This window comes from Mizuhopecten yessoensis, unplaced genomic scaffold (assembly GCF_002113885.1).
Source record: "Mizuhopecten yessoensis strain PY_sf001 unplaced genomic scaffold, ASM211388v2 scaffold11033, whole genome shotgun sequence".
NCBI lineage: Eukaryota > Metazoa > Mollusca > Bivalvia > Pectinida > Pectinidae > Mizuhopecten > Mizuhopecten yessoensis.
This window is the reverse complement of record NW_018408845.1, coordinates 1,002,896-1,019,501: the sequence shown is the minus strand read 5'-3', so window position 1 is coordinate 1,019,501 and position 16,606 is coordinate 1,002,896. Positions and strand designations below refer to the sequence as shown.

Genomic DNA, 16,606 nt, shown 5'->3' with positions numbered 1-16,606 from the left:
ATGTGTAATAGAATCTATAGCTCCTGTGTTGTGTTATAGAATCTATTGCTCCTGTGTTGTGTAATAGAATCTATAGCTCCTGTGTTATGTTATAGAATCTTTAGCTCCTGTGTTGTGTTATAGAATCTATCACTCCTGTGTTATGTAATAGAATCTATTGCTCCTGTGTCATGTAATATAATCTATTGCTCCTGTGTTATGTATTAGAATCTATTGCTCCGGTGTTGTGTAATATAATCTATTGCTCCTGTGTTATATAATAGAATCTTTAGCTCCTGTGTCAGGTAATAGAATCTATTGCTCCGGTGTTGTGTAATAGAATCTATAGCTCCTGGGTTGGGTTATAGAATCTATCGCTCCTGTGTTATGTAATAGAAACTATTGCTCCTGTGTCATGTAGTAGAATCTATAGCTCCTGTGTCATGCAATAGAATCTATCGCTCCTGTGTTATGTATTAGAATCTATTGCTCCGGTGTTGTGTAATATAATCTATTGCTCCTGAGTTATATAATAGAATCTTTAGCTCCTGTGTTGTGTAATAGAATCTAGAGCTCCTGTGTTATATAATAGAATCTTTAGCTCCTGCGTTGTGTTATAGAATCTATCACTCCTGTGTTGTGTAATAGAATCTATTTCTCCTGTGTCATGTAATATAATCTACTGCTCCTGTGTCATGTAATATAATCTAGTGTTGTGTAATAGAATCTATTTCTCCGGTGTTGTGTAATAGAAGCTATTGCTCCTGTGTCATGTAGTAGAATCTATAGCTCCTGTGTCATGTAATACAATCTATTGCTCCGGTGTTGTGTAATAGAATCTATAGCTCCTGGGTTGGGTTATAGAATCTATCGCTCCTGTGTCATGTAATAGAATCTATTGTTCCGGTGTTGTGTAATAGAATCTATTGCTCCGGTGTTGTGTAATATAATCTATTGCTCCTGGGTCATGTAATATAATCTATTGCGCCTGTGTTATGTAATAGAATCTTTAGCTCCTGTGTCATGTAATAGAATCTATTGCTCCGGTGTTGTGTAATAGAATCTATTGCTCCTGTGTCATGTAATATAATCTATTGCTCCTGTGTTATATAATAGAATCTTTAGCTCCTGTGTTATGTAATAGAATCTATTGCTCCTGTGTTATGTAATAGAATCTATCGCTCCTGTGTTATGTATTAGAATCTATTGCTCCGGTGTTGTGTAATAGAATCTATTGCTCCTGTGTCATGTAATAGAATCTATTGCTCCTGTGTCATGTAATATAATCTATTGCTCCTGTGTTATATAATAGAATCTATTGCTCCTGTGTTGTGTAATAGAATCTGTAGCTCCTGTGTTATGTAATAGAATCTTTAGCTCCTGTGTTGTGTATTAGAATCTATCACTCCTGTGTTATGTAATAGAAGCTATAGCTCCTGGGTCATGTAATAGAATCTATTGGTCCTGTGTCATGTAATATAATCTATTGGTCCTGTGTTATATAATAGAATCGTAATAGAATCTATAGCTCCTGGGTCATGTAATAGAATCTATTGGTCCTGTGTCATGTAATATAATCTATTGATCCTGTGTTATGTAATAGAATCGATAGCTCCTGTGTCATGTAATAGGTGTCATGTAATATAATCTATTGGTCCTGTGTTATATAATAGAATCGTAATAGAATCTATAGCTCCTGGGTCATGTAATAGAATCTATTGGTCCTGTGTCATGTAATATAATCTATTGATCCTGTGTTATGTAATAGAATATATAGCTCCTGTGTTGTGTAATCGAATCTATAGCTCCTGTGTTATGGAATAGAATCTATAGCTCCTGTGGTGTGTAATAGAATCTGTAGCTCCTGTGTTATGTAATAGTATCTTTAGCTCCTGTGTCATGTAATATAATCTATTGCTCCTTTGTCATGTAATATAATCTATTGGTCCTGTGTTATATAATAGAATCTTTAGCTCCTGTGTTATGTAATATAATCTATAGCTCCTGGGTTATGTAATAGAATCTATAGCTCATGTGTTGTGTAATAGAATCTAGTTATGTAATAGAATCTATTGCTCCGGTGTTGGGTAATAGAATCTATTGCTCCTGGGTCATGTAATAGAATCTATTGCTCCTGGGTCATGTAATAGAATCTATTGCTCCGGTGTTGTGTAATAGAATCTATTGCTCCGGTGTTGGGTAATAGAATCTATTGCTCCTGGGTCATGTAATAGAATCTATTGGTCCTGTGTCATGTAATATAATCTATTGGTCCTGTGTTATATAATAGAATCGTAATAGAATCTATAGCTCCTGGGTCATGTAATAGAATCTATTGGTCCTGTGTCATGTAATATAATCTATTGCTCCTTTGTCATGTAATATAATCTATTGGTCCTGTGTTATATAATAGAATCTATTGCTCCTGTGTTGTGTAATAGAGTCTATAGCTCCTGTGTTATGTCATATAATCTATATCTCCTGTGTCATGTAATAGAACCTATAGCTCCTGTGTTATGTAATAGGATCTTTAGCTCCTGTGTCATGCAATAGAATCTATTGCTCCTGTGTTGTGTAATAGAATCGATAGCTCCTGTGTTGTGTAATCGAATCTATAGCTCCTGTGTTATATAATAGAATCGTAATAGAATCTATAGCTCCTGTGTTATGTTATAGAATCTATTGCTCCTGTGTCATGTAATAGGATCTATTGCTCCTGTGTCATGTAATAGAATTTATTGCTCCTGTGTCATGTAATAGAACCTATAGCTCCTGTGTTGTGTAATCGAATCTATAGCTCCTGTGTTATGGAATAGAATCTATAGCTCCTGTGTCATGTTATAGAATCTATCGCTCCTGTGTCATGTTATAGAATCTATCGCTCCTGTGTCATGTTATAGAATCTATAGCTCCTGTGCTATGTAATAGAATCTATAGCTCATGTGTTGTGTAATAGAATCTATAGCTCCTGGGTCATGTAATAGAATCTATTGCTCCGGTGTTGGGTAATAGAATCTATTGCTCCTGGGTCATGTAATAGAATCTATCGCTCCTGTTTTATGTAATAGAATCTATAGCTCATGTGTTGTGTAATAGAATCTAGTTATGTAATAGAATCTATTGCTCCGGTGTTGTGTAATAGAATCTATCGCTCCTGTTTTATGTAATAGAATCTATAGCTCATGTGTTGTGTAATAGAATCTAGTTATGTAATAGAATCTATTGCTCCTGTGTTATGTAATAGAATCTATAGCTCCTGTGTTATGTAAAAGAATCTATAGCTCCTGTGTTATGTAATAGAATATATAGCTCCTGTGTTATGTAATAGAATCTATAGCTCCTGTGTTGTGTAACATAATCTATAGCTCCTGTGTCATGTAATAGAATCTCTAGCTCCTGTGTCATGTTATAGAATCTATAGCTCCTGTGTCATGTTATAGAATCTCTAGCTCCTGTGTCATGTTATAGAATCTATTGCTCCTGTGTTATGTTATAGAATCTATTGCTCCTGTGTTATGTAATAGAATCTTTAGCTCCTGTGTCATGTAATAGAATCTAGCGCTCCTGTGTTGTGTAATAGAATCTATAGCTCAAGTGTTATGTAATAGAATCTATAGCTCCTGTGTTATATAAAAGAATCTATAGCTCCTGTGTTATGTAACAGAATCTATAGCTCCTGTGTTGTGTAATAGAATCTAGCGCTCCTGTGTTGTGTAATAGAATCTATCGCTCCTGTGTTATGTAATAGAATCTATCGCTCCTGTGTCATGTAATAGAATCTATTGCTCCTGTGTTATGTTATAGAATCTATTGCTCCTGTGTTATGTTATAGAATCTATAGCTCCTGTGTTATGTAACAGAATCTATAGCTCCTGTGTTGTGTAACATAATCTATAGCTCCTGTGTCATGTAATAGAATCTAGCGCTCCTGTGTTGTGTAATAGAATCTATCGCTCCTGTGTTGTGTAATAGAATATATAGCTCCTGTGTTATGTAATAGAATCTATTGCTCCTGTGTTATGTTATAGAATCTATAGCTCCTGTGTCATGCAATAGAATCTATAGCTCCTGTGTCATGTTATAGAATCTCTAGCTCCTGTGTCATGTTATAGAATCTATAGCTCCTGTGTCATGCAATAGAATCTATAGCTCCTGTGTCATGCAATAGAATCTATAGCTCCTGTGTCATGCAATAGAATCTATAGCTCCTGTGTCATGTAATAGAATCTTTAGCTCCTGTGTCATGTAATAGAATCTAGCGCTCCTGTGTTGTGTAATAGAATCTATCGCTCCTGTGTTGTGTTATAGAATCTATTGCTCCTGTGTTATGTAATAGAATCTTTAGCTCCTGTGTTATGTAATATAATCTATAGCTCCTGTGTCATGCAATAGAATCTATAGCTCCTGTGTCATGCAATAGAATCTATAGCTCCTGTGTCATGTAATAGAATCTATAGCTCCTGTGTCGTGTAATAGAATCTATCGCTCCTGTGTTATGTAATAGAATCTATCGCTCCGCTGTTGTGTAATAGAATCTATAGCTCCTGTGTTGTGTTATAGAATCTATCGCTCCTGTGTTGTGTTATAGAATCTATTGCTCCTGTGTTGTGTAATAGAATCTATCGCTCCTGTGTTATGCAGACACAGAAATCTTATCCCGAAGGTTCTGTGTCACACAGGAGTGGTTGATCATTTTTCCTACATTGTCTATCATAAAAATACTGTACACCTAAAGATAAACCAAATGCCCTGTGCCAACACCAATGGCACAACAACTGGGTGACAAGGTTCACGGCACAACCCTAGCTACACGGTAAAATAGTGACATTTTCAGTATGATATCGTGTGTTAGCTGTCTTGCACTAGGTAGGTAAAGATGCTGTTTATCTTTTCCCTAACATAAATGGAATGCACCAGCAAAGTGTTGGAGAATTATGATATTCTTCAGAAAACCATAAAATATCATCTATTTATTGTTTCTTATCACTCCAGTTTCAACATTATTGCTATTTTCCCTAATAAACACCACACTTAGTATGGCTATTTGCCCTAATAAACACCACACTTGGCTATTTGCCCTAATAAACACCACGCTTAGTATGGCTATTTGCCCTAATAAATGCCACTATGGCTATTTGCCCTAATAAACACCACACTATGGCTATTTGCCCTAATAAACACCACACTATGGCTATTTGCCCTAATAAACACCACACTATGGCTATTTGCCCTACTAAGTACCTTGACGATTTTAGAAAGCTAAATAATTACAGAACCTTACAGAATTCTCCAAATTGTCCCTGAAAATGTACGTCTTGTATTTCTTTAAAACAGTTGCTACCTACTTGCACTTCCTGGTGGCATATACATTGCCATTCTCACACTCCAGAATGACCCCTCGGTCAAGGGCGTTTAACAGCTGATTGGTCAAGGACACTTGTTTCTGGTTCTTCAGTATCGCATCACACGGAGGGAAGCATATGTTTGCTATTCCATCAGGCCCAAACATCTACAGGTAAACAACAAATGTTACACCAACAGGTACAAATAAATATTAACATTTACAGGTATTTACAGCTAACATTAAGATGTAAAAATTTGTTTCTCCATGTTTTTAAGTCCTATTAACAGCTATGGTCATTAAAGGATGTGACAGGTTTTGGTGGTAGAGGAAAGCCGGAGTACCCGGAGAAAAAAACACTGCCCTACGGTCAGTAGCTGGTGACTGCCCCACGCAGGCCTCAAACCTGTGACCCAGTTCAGCTAGGGCTAGTAATCATACATAGTCAGACACCTTAACAACTAGGCCAACACAGCCCCACTTCATGGTAAAAATAATATATATCTCTACAGGTAAAGTAACATCATCATGTACAGGTAAAATTAATATATATCTCTACAGGTAAAGTAACGTCATCATGTACAGGTACAATTAATATATATCTCTACAGGTAAAGTAACATCATCATGTACAGGTAAAATTAATATATATCTATACAGGTAAAGTAACATCATTATGTACAGGTAAAATAAATATATATCTCTACAGGTAAAGTAACATCATCATGTACAGGTAAAATCAGCCTCTAGGTAAAAGTACCTGGTAATATATGATGACATGACTAATTCCTACGTTCTCACTGGTTGGATCATAATCACATGTAGGTCGGTAATTTGTATTATTATTTTTTCATATTATTCCCGACAAGTGATTGGCCAGAAGTGCATCACGTGTCCACCCATAAAAACCAATATTGACTTGGAGCGCATGATTTTTGTTGAAGGACTGGGTGTTTCTAAAAATAGAATTATGACGTGTCTCCAAACAATGCACCGTCCCACTTCCGAAGCGGTTTTTTTCTTTTCTTTTTTTTCAGATTGCTTACATTACTGTTTTGTATAATAATAAATCAATTGTAGCCTTTAACTTCGGTCAATACCTGGATTTATCGACCCGAGTAAAGATATATTGACCTCGGGCGTATTTTTAGAAACAGCAGGTTAGAATTCTCTTTCTGATGTGACACTTCAATTGTAACCTCACAATGCTCTATGCCAAATGCAGTACTTTTCTTTTGATGATTTTATTATTTAATGTTCCTGTTTAATAATAAAAACAGCATAATTTATATGTAATGTAACAATTAAGGACTTTTGTTTTGGTGAATATGTGCATGGTTTTATGGACCTGAGAAAGTGAGAAAGAATCATTATTTTTCGGGTCCACATAACCACATATTCACCTCAACAAGAAATCCATAATTAATAGATATTGACATTTGCTGGAAAAGGTTTATAACACAAGGTTCCATTATTAGTTAGTCCTTCTGACAAGAACCAGTGTTCAAGTCTTGTTAGTCTTTCAGACAGGACCCAAGGTCCTTGTTAGTCCTTCATACAGGACCCAAGGTCCCATGTCTAGTTAGTCCTTCAGAAAGGACCCAATGTCCCATGTCTTGTAAGTCCTTCTGACAAGAACCAATGTTCAAGTCTTGTTGGTCCTTCATACAGGACCCAAGGTCCCATGTCTATTAAGTCCTTCAGAAAGGACCCACTGTCCCATGTCTTGTAAGTCCTTCTGACAAGAACCAATGTTCAAGTCTTGTAAGTCCTTCATACAGGACCCAAGGTCCTTGTTTTAGTCCTTCATACAAGCCCCAAGGTCCCATGTCTAGTAAGTCCTTTAGAAAGGACCCAAGGTCCCATGTCTTGTAAGTCCTTCAGAAAGGACCCAAGGTCACATGTCTTGTAAGTCCTTCAGAAAGGACCCAAGGTCACATGTCTTGTAAGTCCTTCATACAGGACCCAATGTCCCATGTCTTGTTAGTCCTTCAGAAAGGACCCAAGGTCACATGTCTAGTTAGTCCTTTAGAAAGGACCCAAGGTCACATGTCTTGTTAGTCCTTCAGAAAGGACCCAAGGTCACATGTCTTGTAAGTCCTTCATACAGGACCCAATGTCCCATGTATTGTAAGTCCTTCAGGCAGGACCCAAGGTCCCATGTTTTGTTAGTCCTTCAGATAGGACCCAAGGTCCCATGTCTTGTTAGTCCCTCAGAAAGGACCCAAGGTTCCCTGTCTTGTAAGTCCGTCAGACAGGACCCAAAGTCCCATGTCTTGTAAGTCTTTCAGAGAGGCCCCAAGGTCCCATGTCTTGTTAGTCCTTCAGAAAGGACCCAAGGTCACATGTCTTTTAAGTCTTTCAGAGAGGACCCAAAGTCCCATGTCTTGTAAGTCCTTCAGACAGGACCCAAGGTCCCATGTCTTGTTAGTCCTTCAGAAAGGACCCAAGGTTCCATGTCTTGTAAGTCCTTCAGAGAGGACCCAATGTCCCATGTTTTGTTAGTCCTTCAGACAGGACCCAAGGTCCCATGTCTTGTAAGTCCTTCAGAGAGGACCCAAGGTCCCATGTCTTGTTAGTCCTTCAGACAGACCCAAGGTCCCATGTCTTGTAAGTCCTTCAGAGAGGACCCAATGTCCCATGTCTTGTAAGTCCTTCAGACAGGACCCAAGGTCCCATGTCTTGTTAGTCCTTCAGAAAGGACACAAGGTCCCATGTCTTGTAAGTCCTTCAGAAAGGATCCAAGGTCCCATGTCTTGTTAGTCCTTCAGAGAGGACCCAATGTCCCATGTCTTGTTAATCTTTCAGAAAGGACCCAATGTCCCATGTCTTGTTAATCTTTCAGAAAGGACCCAATGTCCCATGTCTTGTAAGTCCTTCAGAAAGGACCCAATGTCCCATGTCTTGTTAATCTTTCAGAAAGGACCCAATGTCCCATGTCTTGTTAATCTTTCAGAAAGGACCCAAATGTCCCATGTCTTGTTAGTCCTTCAGAAAGGACCCAAGGTCCCATGTCTTGTAAGTCCTTCAGAAAGGACCTAATGAACCTTGTGTATCTGAGGATCCAAGGTCATTTGTATTGTGTCTCTGATATCAGTACTTGAGAAAGAATCTAAGGTTACAATATTTGTCTTTGAACATTTGCCTTTCAGACAAGTCAAAGGTCAAATGCTTTGTTTTAATAGAGGATTATTTTTTGTAACAAATATAATGATTTAGCCATTATACAGGACAATTCTTTAGAAGCCGCATAAAACAGACTATATTATTGATATCAATAGGTGACGATACTCACTGCCTGATGTAATCCGTCCACCAGCTCTGGTTCCTGACCGTAGGATAAGCGACAACCTTTTGCGTTACAACAAGTGGACTGATACACATCCAAGTGGCGATACATCAACTTTATGTCCATTTCATATTCTAGAACAAAAACATCTGTGTCACTATACACAATTAGTTGGATGGGACAATATGGTGCTAAGTAGGCTGCTTCTTTATTACTACCGACTGAAAAATGAGTTTTGTGACCTTGAACAAGACTCGTTAACCTTTGTCTGTGACTTGTTCTACTAGTAAGGGTTGTAGTATTCCATGGAGATAAATATGCTGGGTGGGGTGCGCACAAATACCAGGGAGGTGAAGAAGTCATTTCTTTCCCTCTCTGAAATTTTCCAAGCGAAGGAAATTAGCTAGCTGATTTATTCCCTGGGGTAACTTTTTTCAGGGAAGGGTATGTATGAAAGTTGCCTTACCTAATTCTTCTGACTGTAGGGGTGTTAGGTCCCTAAGGTTTGAAGCAAGATGTGCACCTGATGGGGCTGGGACAAGTTCTCCCATGACAGGAGATACCGGAGCATCCTCCATTTTGGTTGTCGGGACAACAACAGCAACATGGGGATGGACCTGACTAGGATGGCCTGAGGAAGTCAACACAGATTTACAGCAACAAATATAAAACAGAAAATGTGTCCAAAAACTTTGTAAAGTTAATCCTACACTGAAATATCTTAATTTGTCCTGAATGATTCAATTAACACTTATTTTTCAGGATTGAACTAGGACTTGACCTGTCTACCAGGTTGTTTACCAGGTTGTTTAAACGGGTACTGATATAAGGTTACAGAGCTAAAGCCTATAAAAGCTCATAAATTTAGACAGTATTGCAAAGCCTCAGAATTAAACTGCCAAGCTAAATGATATGTATGCATACCAGTAAAAGATGTGTTTGTTAAAAACATCCATAACATTGACATGCACCACAAGACACAATGCTTAACCAATCAGCACTCAACAATACACTGTTTCAAATATTGAACAAATTTGTGGAGACTGTCATTAAGGCAGGAATTTTTGAATTTTAAATATAATTTGTAAATTAAAAAAAAACAAAAAAACGAATAAACATAAATATAAGCATTGAGCTGTTTTTGTATGGCATTTATGATCTAATTGAATGACACCTTTAAAAACAATTCATAATGTTCGCTTGCAAAGCCTTGTCATTCAAACAGATCATAAATGCCATACAGAAAAAGTTCAATGCTTAATTCAGTAAAGACCAATGACATCTAACTTACATATAAACTCATGTAATATAACCTATTGTAACGCCATTAAGTAATAATGAAATGATGGCACATGGCTCTCCCCCTTGGAAAGAAATGTCTAAAAGGTGGATAGAAAGAAATACTTTAAGCAAAGATTTGCATGCCATGCTTCTCTCACCATTGTGTAGATTGCCATGATAATCTTCTACTTCCATAGTGGTAACTTCATTGAAAAAGTCAAGGTCAATGTCAGGCAATAGTTTATCATCTGAAAAGAGGAGAAACACATGCCAGTAAATAGCAATCACATCTAGAGGGAATTAAGGGGAAAGTTATCTATCAGAGGGAAAAGGAGAGAAACAATAACAAGTTTCAGGACTAGAAGCCAACTATGGGAGAGAATAGGACAATGCTTGATCTATAACAAAACATGGAACAAAAGCCAATACCAGCATTAAGTATTAAGTGTTAGTTAATGTTACTATTAGTTTAGATATCAAAATGCAGGCTGGCTGGCTGAAACAAGAGGCCTAGAGGGCCTGTATCACTTACATGGATATCTAAGCAATCATGGCAAAATATTCTCCAAATAAGTTCCCAGGGAATGGGCCAGACCCCAAGGTCAATCCTTGTAGCATATCTGTATTAGATTTTTCATGCCCAGCAATTTTATGTATGGTTATGGGGTGGAGATCTCAACGGTTTCCAAGCTGTGACTAAGAAAATATGTCCCTAGGGTTGTGGCCTGACCCCAGGATCAATTCTAATATCATGACTGCATTCGTCTCTGTATGCCCAACATTTGTATATATAGTTCTGGGGTGGGGATCTTAACTGTTTCAAAGTTATGACCCAGGGGTTAAGTCTCCAAGGGTGGGGTAGAACCTGGAGTCAATTCTAATATCATGACTGCATTCATCTCTTTATGCCCAGCAATTGTATATATAGCTTTGGGGTGGGTATCTTAACTGTTTCAAAGTTATGACCCAGGGGTTAAGTCTCCAAGGGTGGGGCAGACCTCGGAGCCATCCTGAAAGCATATGTGCTTTAGTTAAGGTTTATTTGTGTTTTTCGTCTTATTAACAGCTATGGTCATTTAAGGACGTGCCAGGTTTTGGTGGTGAAGAAAAGCTGAAGTTTCCGGAGAAAAAAACACCAACATACGGCCAGTACCTCGCGACCGCCCAACGTAGGCCGCATTCCCGCAATCCAGTGGCAAAGGGCTAGTGGTAGCAGAATGTCAGACGACTTAACCACTTGGCCACCGCGGCCCCCAGCAGCATATGTGCATTCATACTTAATTCAATTGTATATATGGTTATAGGGTGAGGATCTCAACTGTTCCCAAGCTGTGACTCAGAAACTAGGTCCCTAGGAGTTTGACCAAACCCCAGGATCAATTTTAATATCATGAATTCTTCTGACCAAATATGATTGAAACACAGTGCATAAAGTTCTACAGAAGAAGTGGTTTATAGCAATATAGCAAAATTTTCCCCTTTTGGCCCTGCCCCTCAGCCCCCTGGGGGGTCAGCCCCACCATTTCCACAATTTTCAATCCCCACCACCTAGGGATGCTTCCAGTCAAATTAAATTCTGATCACTGGTTAAGAAGGAGAAGTCATTTAAAGAAACTGATGATGCATGGACAACGGACGACGGACGCCACAGAATGGCATCCGGACCCGGTGAGCTAATAAAGTAAAGAATTATTTATTAGAATTTCTGTTTGTTTGATTTTACAACTTTGCAATAATCAAGGTTGTATGACATCCACAGGTGTTATCATCACTAAAGGACCATTTTAAAGTACAGATTCACTGACGTGTAAACACAGCAGCATGACACAACAATCGTTTTATTCTGAAAACAAGCTAACCAGAGGAGCCTAGATCAACACTTCCAAAAAGGTAAAGCAGATGAGGGAGAAAGTGCAGAAGATGGCGCAATTAGGGCAGCAAATCAGTTTTATTTCTCCAATGAGAGGTAGAAAAAGAAACATTTCTACAGAGCCTGCCCCATCAATTACCATCATTAATTAAGATCATGCAGGGGGCTACATCATGCCAACTTTTAATGTTTCCAGACCTGCAGCAGTGACATCAGAAGTTAGTCACAACTCAAATGGCACCAGTAACACTGTGGGTTTCTTCAACTTAAATGGATTCATCAAGATTTGTATAAGACATGACCTTTGCCCCCTTGATACTGTAACTTATCATTCAGTAGGACGTACTATAAGTCAATATCTTTTTGTGAGAGAGTAATTTTCATATTAGTTTGCAAGGATACTCAATCACGAATTTAAATCTCCTGAATAAAGGAATTTCATGAATTATTAGTCATTGATTTTGAAATAACATCCTTTCAATCATAAATTCAAGCATTCAAGAATAAAACCTAAAGGCATAGTTTACGAAATAAAGTTCACACAAAAATAACGTAAACAAAATATTTGGTCACCTTCGGGTATCTTAAATTGACTTTAAAGTTGGCATTAGATCCACACAGGAGACAAATACACCAACATACCGTTGTCTACAGACAGACAATCTGATTGCACAATATCCCTCTTACTTTGTTGTGGAGAGTGTAAATTGCACAGAGACAAAAATAGGATGAGATATCTTAAGAAGTCCATAAATTACTTACCATCAGTTCGCAATGGTAGTTCGAACGTTTGTTCCAACTCTGGAGAGGTGTGCTGCATAAATACAAAGTCTGAATCATCAATCAATTAACATCACCTAGCAAACTGTAAAATGTAGGACTAATAAGTTGGTAAAAGGGACATAACTCCTATAAATATAATATGCACTAGAGCACAACTTCAGACTCGGTGGCTACATTAGAGTTTAGCCAAAAACATATTTAACTTCAACAAAATAATTTGAGCAAAGCTATGGGCAGGTGTACAACTTCAGAGAAGGGTGATTATATCCTTGGAGTGTATCACACTTTGGCTGCACCTATAGGGCCAATTATCTGGACATGATTAAACTAATAATTTGAAAAAGAAGCCAACCAAACCTCCGTCAGAATTGTGCGATCAAAAATAACAACAGATGTACTACTTAAGAGTGCGTAACAACTGCATCGAAATTTCATAATATTCAGATGAAAAATGTAGGAGCTATCCAGGCAAGATTTTGCCTAAAAACAGACAGACGGATGGAAAGACTGATTCCCGTATACAACCCTCCGCCGTCTCCTCCTAAATTTGTTTCTACGGTATGGTATATACCTAACCTACAAGTGATTTGGACTACCTGGCTTCCTCTCAAAGTGACAATCAACGCGTACATAAAAAGCCCTGTAAAAACCAGTAAATGATAGCCATACAGTACATACCGCTGTTATAAGTCCAGGAGGACTTCTGTTCTGTCTGGAATCTGTAAGAACAAATTAAATAATTTTGGTAAGAAACTTTCACATTTTCTCTAATTAGTTTATATATCTGTAATAATGCATTTGTAATAGATGTAATATTTGGTCAAATATCTACCCAGTCATTGGCCACAAAACCTGTACAATAACAAGTGGAAAATACTTGCTTACTCAGTCAGCTATAGTGAAGGTATACATTGTGTAAAAGTTTTGTCCTCGTATAGTGATTTTTCATTCGACAACTCTGTGGTTCTGTCTTGACTTAACTTCAGCTGGCTACAGGTCAATGAATGACAACACGTTTTATTAAGTTCTACAATTTATTATGTACAAAATGGAACAGTGAAGTAAATTAGATGAACCATGATGAATAGATATGCACAATGTTACAGCTCGTCAACCACTCGACCGGTCCATACTAAAAACAGTATACCGTGTAACATGTCCTCTCAAAAATGTCCACCCGGTATCCAACCCCGGGGAATAAGTTTTAACACACCCCGACAATATATTACAACATGCCTACAATGGGAAAATAACCATCCAAATTAACGCTAAGATAATTCGACCAAAACATGCCTACAATTGGAAAGTACCACCCAGCCCGGATAATTTTGAGGTCTAAGGCCGAAATATACTCCTACATACTTGCCCGTAAGAAGGGAGATGACGAGCCGGCCAGCTACATGTAAGCCTCTGCCAGACTGATATAGCCAAATTTAATTGTATGCCTTGAAATGCACGTGCAATGTAGTATTTGAACTCGATACTGACCCATTCCTGAACGTAGAGTGCTGTACAGGTAAGGTAACATATCCCAAAAATATTAACCAATCAGAAACGTCTAAATATAATACCAGAAGGGAATCCCCAACGGGAATACCCCGGGTAAACAATATGGAGTCGATGATCACAACACGCACTCCGTAATACGGAAATATATTATATACAACAAGTAAGTGTTCAAAATCCAATCCTTTTACACATTGTAGGAATAGACAATAAACATACAGCACACCATATAGGATCTATACAACACTTCTACAGAGCTCTGAGTAAATTGAATTTATTATTGCAACTTTACTATGAACAATAAAAGGGTTATGAACATGTCCTATACTGGTCAGACCTTTGCCCTCTGAATTTTGACAGCTTTGACCTCTGACTTTTTCTTCTGGCAATTGAGGTACCTAGTATCAAACTTGCGTTTCACCAAGGCGACCGAGGTTCGATTCCCTGATCAGACTTGAAAAGGTATTGAATCCCCTGCCCGACCACGTGGGTTTTCTCTGGGTACTCCAGTTTCCTCCCACATTAAGTCCCCTGCACGCTAACATCCGGGCCAACAAGAGTGATTAATATACTGGTAAGTTGAAATCATTTGTTTCATAATTGTTGTAAAATAATTAAAGTTTACATTTTACAAAAGTTCCATTTAGTCTCAAAATTTTTATGAAGCACCACTCATTGATGATTCTTATGTCTAACAATGATCAGGGTCACATGTTTAATAGTGGTGTATACAGTTATTATACACATGCTAAGTGGAGCCCATTAAGTGAAAAAATCTAACCTTTGACCTGGATGTTCCAGTAATTTAAGTTGTACAGCACACTGTCTAATGTACAAACTTATTTAGGAAATATGTTACTTGACATCTGACTTATGATTGTTACATCGTTTCGTAATACATATCACAGAACAATACTATCCATGTGCCTCTGATAGGCATGTGATCTATTATAATACACTGTGTATACATGTAGGTTTTATTTTCTAGAACCAAGAATAACACATTATCACTGATAATGCCAAGTGTGTATTTGTACTATATACTTTGAAAATTTGTTAAAAGCCTTGATGGGTATGAATGTGTAGGCCCTGTATCATGTATAGTAACTATCATTTAAGGACAAGAATTTGAAGGCCATACATTTATTAACCCTTTCACCCCTTGGTAACTTGTGTAGACTCTACCATACAATCATCTGGATGAGTCCACTATGGTCTACAGTGGTGAAAGGGTTAACAAACCTTTCCATGGTACGTATTAGTTGGCCCTGTATCATGTATAATAACTACCCTTTCTAGGCAAGAATTTAAAGGCTGTGCATTATTTATACAAACCTTTCCTGGATATGTACATGTATTTGTAGGCCCTGTATCATGTAATGTAACTCCCCTTTAAGGACAAGAACTTGTAGGTCCTGCAATATGTATACAAACCTTTCCTGGGTATGTATTAGTAGGCCCTGTATCATGTATAATAAATACCCTTTAAGGGCAAGAACTTGTAGGCCCTGCAATATGTATACAAACCTTTCCTGGGTATGAATTAGTAGGCCCTGTATCATGTTTAATAACTACCCTTTAAGGGCAAGAACTTGTAGGCCCTGCAATATTTATACAAACCTCTCCTTGGTATGAATTTGTAGGCCCTGTAAGGCTCTGCTCCATCCAGGGAACTCATATCCTTAACTTCCGTAATGTCAGGTAGTTTGTTCAGGGCACACCTAAAACGTGTTTTCCAGGTGGGCCACTCAGCAGTATCAACTCCCTCTCGATAACGTCCAGTGTGGACGGCCCATTCCTGGTAAATGTAAATTTTAACAGATAATCCCTTACAATTCAATGTCTATAAGCCTCGCTCAATTTGATGCAGTGTTATTTTACTAATTATAAACCTATGCTAAAATCTCTTTAATACAGTTTCATGACAGTAAATGTTTTTATTTTTCCAAATAAAGTTACAAAAACATACACCGTCATTTCCACTTTCCTGATACTATCTAATTCAACAATTTTAACGTCACTGTTTCGTACCAAGAACATTAGTTTACCTTAAAAATCAAGGAGTCCTCTTCATGCCAGTCATGTTTTCCACCATGTTTCCATGGTACCCTGAATATTTGTTGGGAACTGCTCAGCCACTTAAGCCCAGGGATTGTATTAGAGTTAATCTTGGCTTCAAGCCAAGGGCGTAACCGTTGACGACTTGGTGTATCCATGACAACTTGGTGTTTCCTACAACATCATCAATAAAATCAACTATATCAGTCAAACCATACTCAACCTTCTTCATTATCTAACCACTGTCACTAACCTTTTTTCTTTGTCAGAGACACTAGCCCATCCCCTTTTTCAAAGACCCTTGCTGATCCAAATTTAATCACAGACCCCTGAACATCAACAATTGTCAACAAACACTTGCCCGTCAGCCCTGTGACAGAGATACTAGCCCATCAGCCCTTTGTCAGAGACACTAGCCCAACAGCCCTTTGTTAGAGACACTAGCCAAACAGCCCTTTATTAGAGACACTAGCCCAACAGCCCTTTGTTAGAGACACTAA

At 38.0% G+C, this 16,606-nt stretch overlaps 1 protein-coding gene across 5 annotated transcripts in view; it reads right to left on the bottom strand.

Moving 5' to 3' along the window:
- Positions 1-16,606, bottom strand: part of LOC110464779 (interferon regulatory factor 8-like) — a 31,134-nt gene that overhangs the window by 6,568 nt on the left and 7,960 nt on the right. For 2 of the 5 annotated variants that reach the window (XM_021520170.1, XM_021520169.1), the window contains 8 exons: positions 16,097-16,280; positions 15,669-15,846; positions 13,221-13,261; positions 12,522-12,573; positions 10,048-10,137; positions 9,075-9,239; positions 8,615-8,742; positions 5,325-5,488 (listed from right to left, as the gene is read on the bottom strand). In XM_021520170.1, coding sequence (XP_021375845.1) covers positions 5,325-5,488; positions 8,615-8,742; positions 9,075-9,239; positions 10,048-10,137; positions 12,522-12,573; positions 13,221-13,261; positions 15,669-15,846; positions 16,097-16,264 — 986 coding nt within the window. In that variant the 5' untranslated portion in view covers positions 16,265-16,280. The remainder of the gene's footprint in view (positions 1-5,324; positions 5,489-8,614; positions 8,743-9,074; positions 9,240-10,047; positions 10,138-12,521; positions 12,574-13,220; positions 13,262-15,668; positions 15,847-16,096; positions 16,281-16,606) is intronic. The other 3 variants (XM_021520172.1, XM_021520171.1, XM_021520173.1) reach the window with 3 other exon arrangements.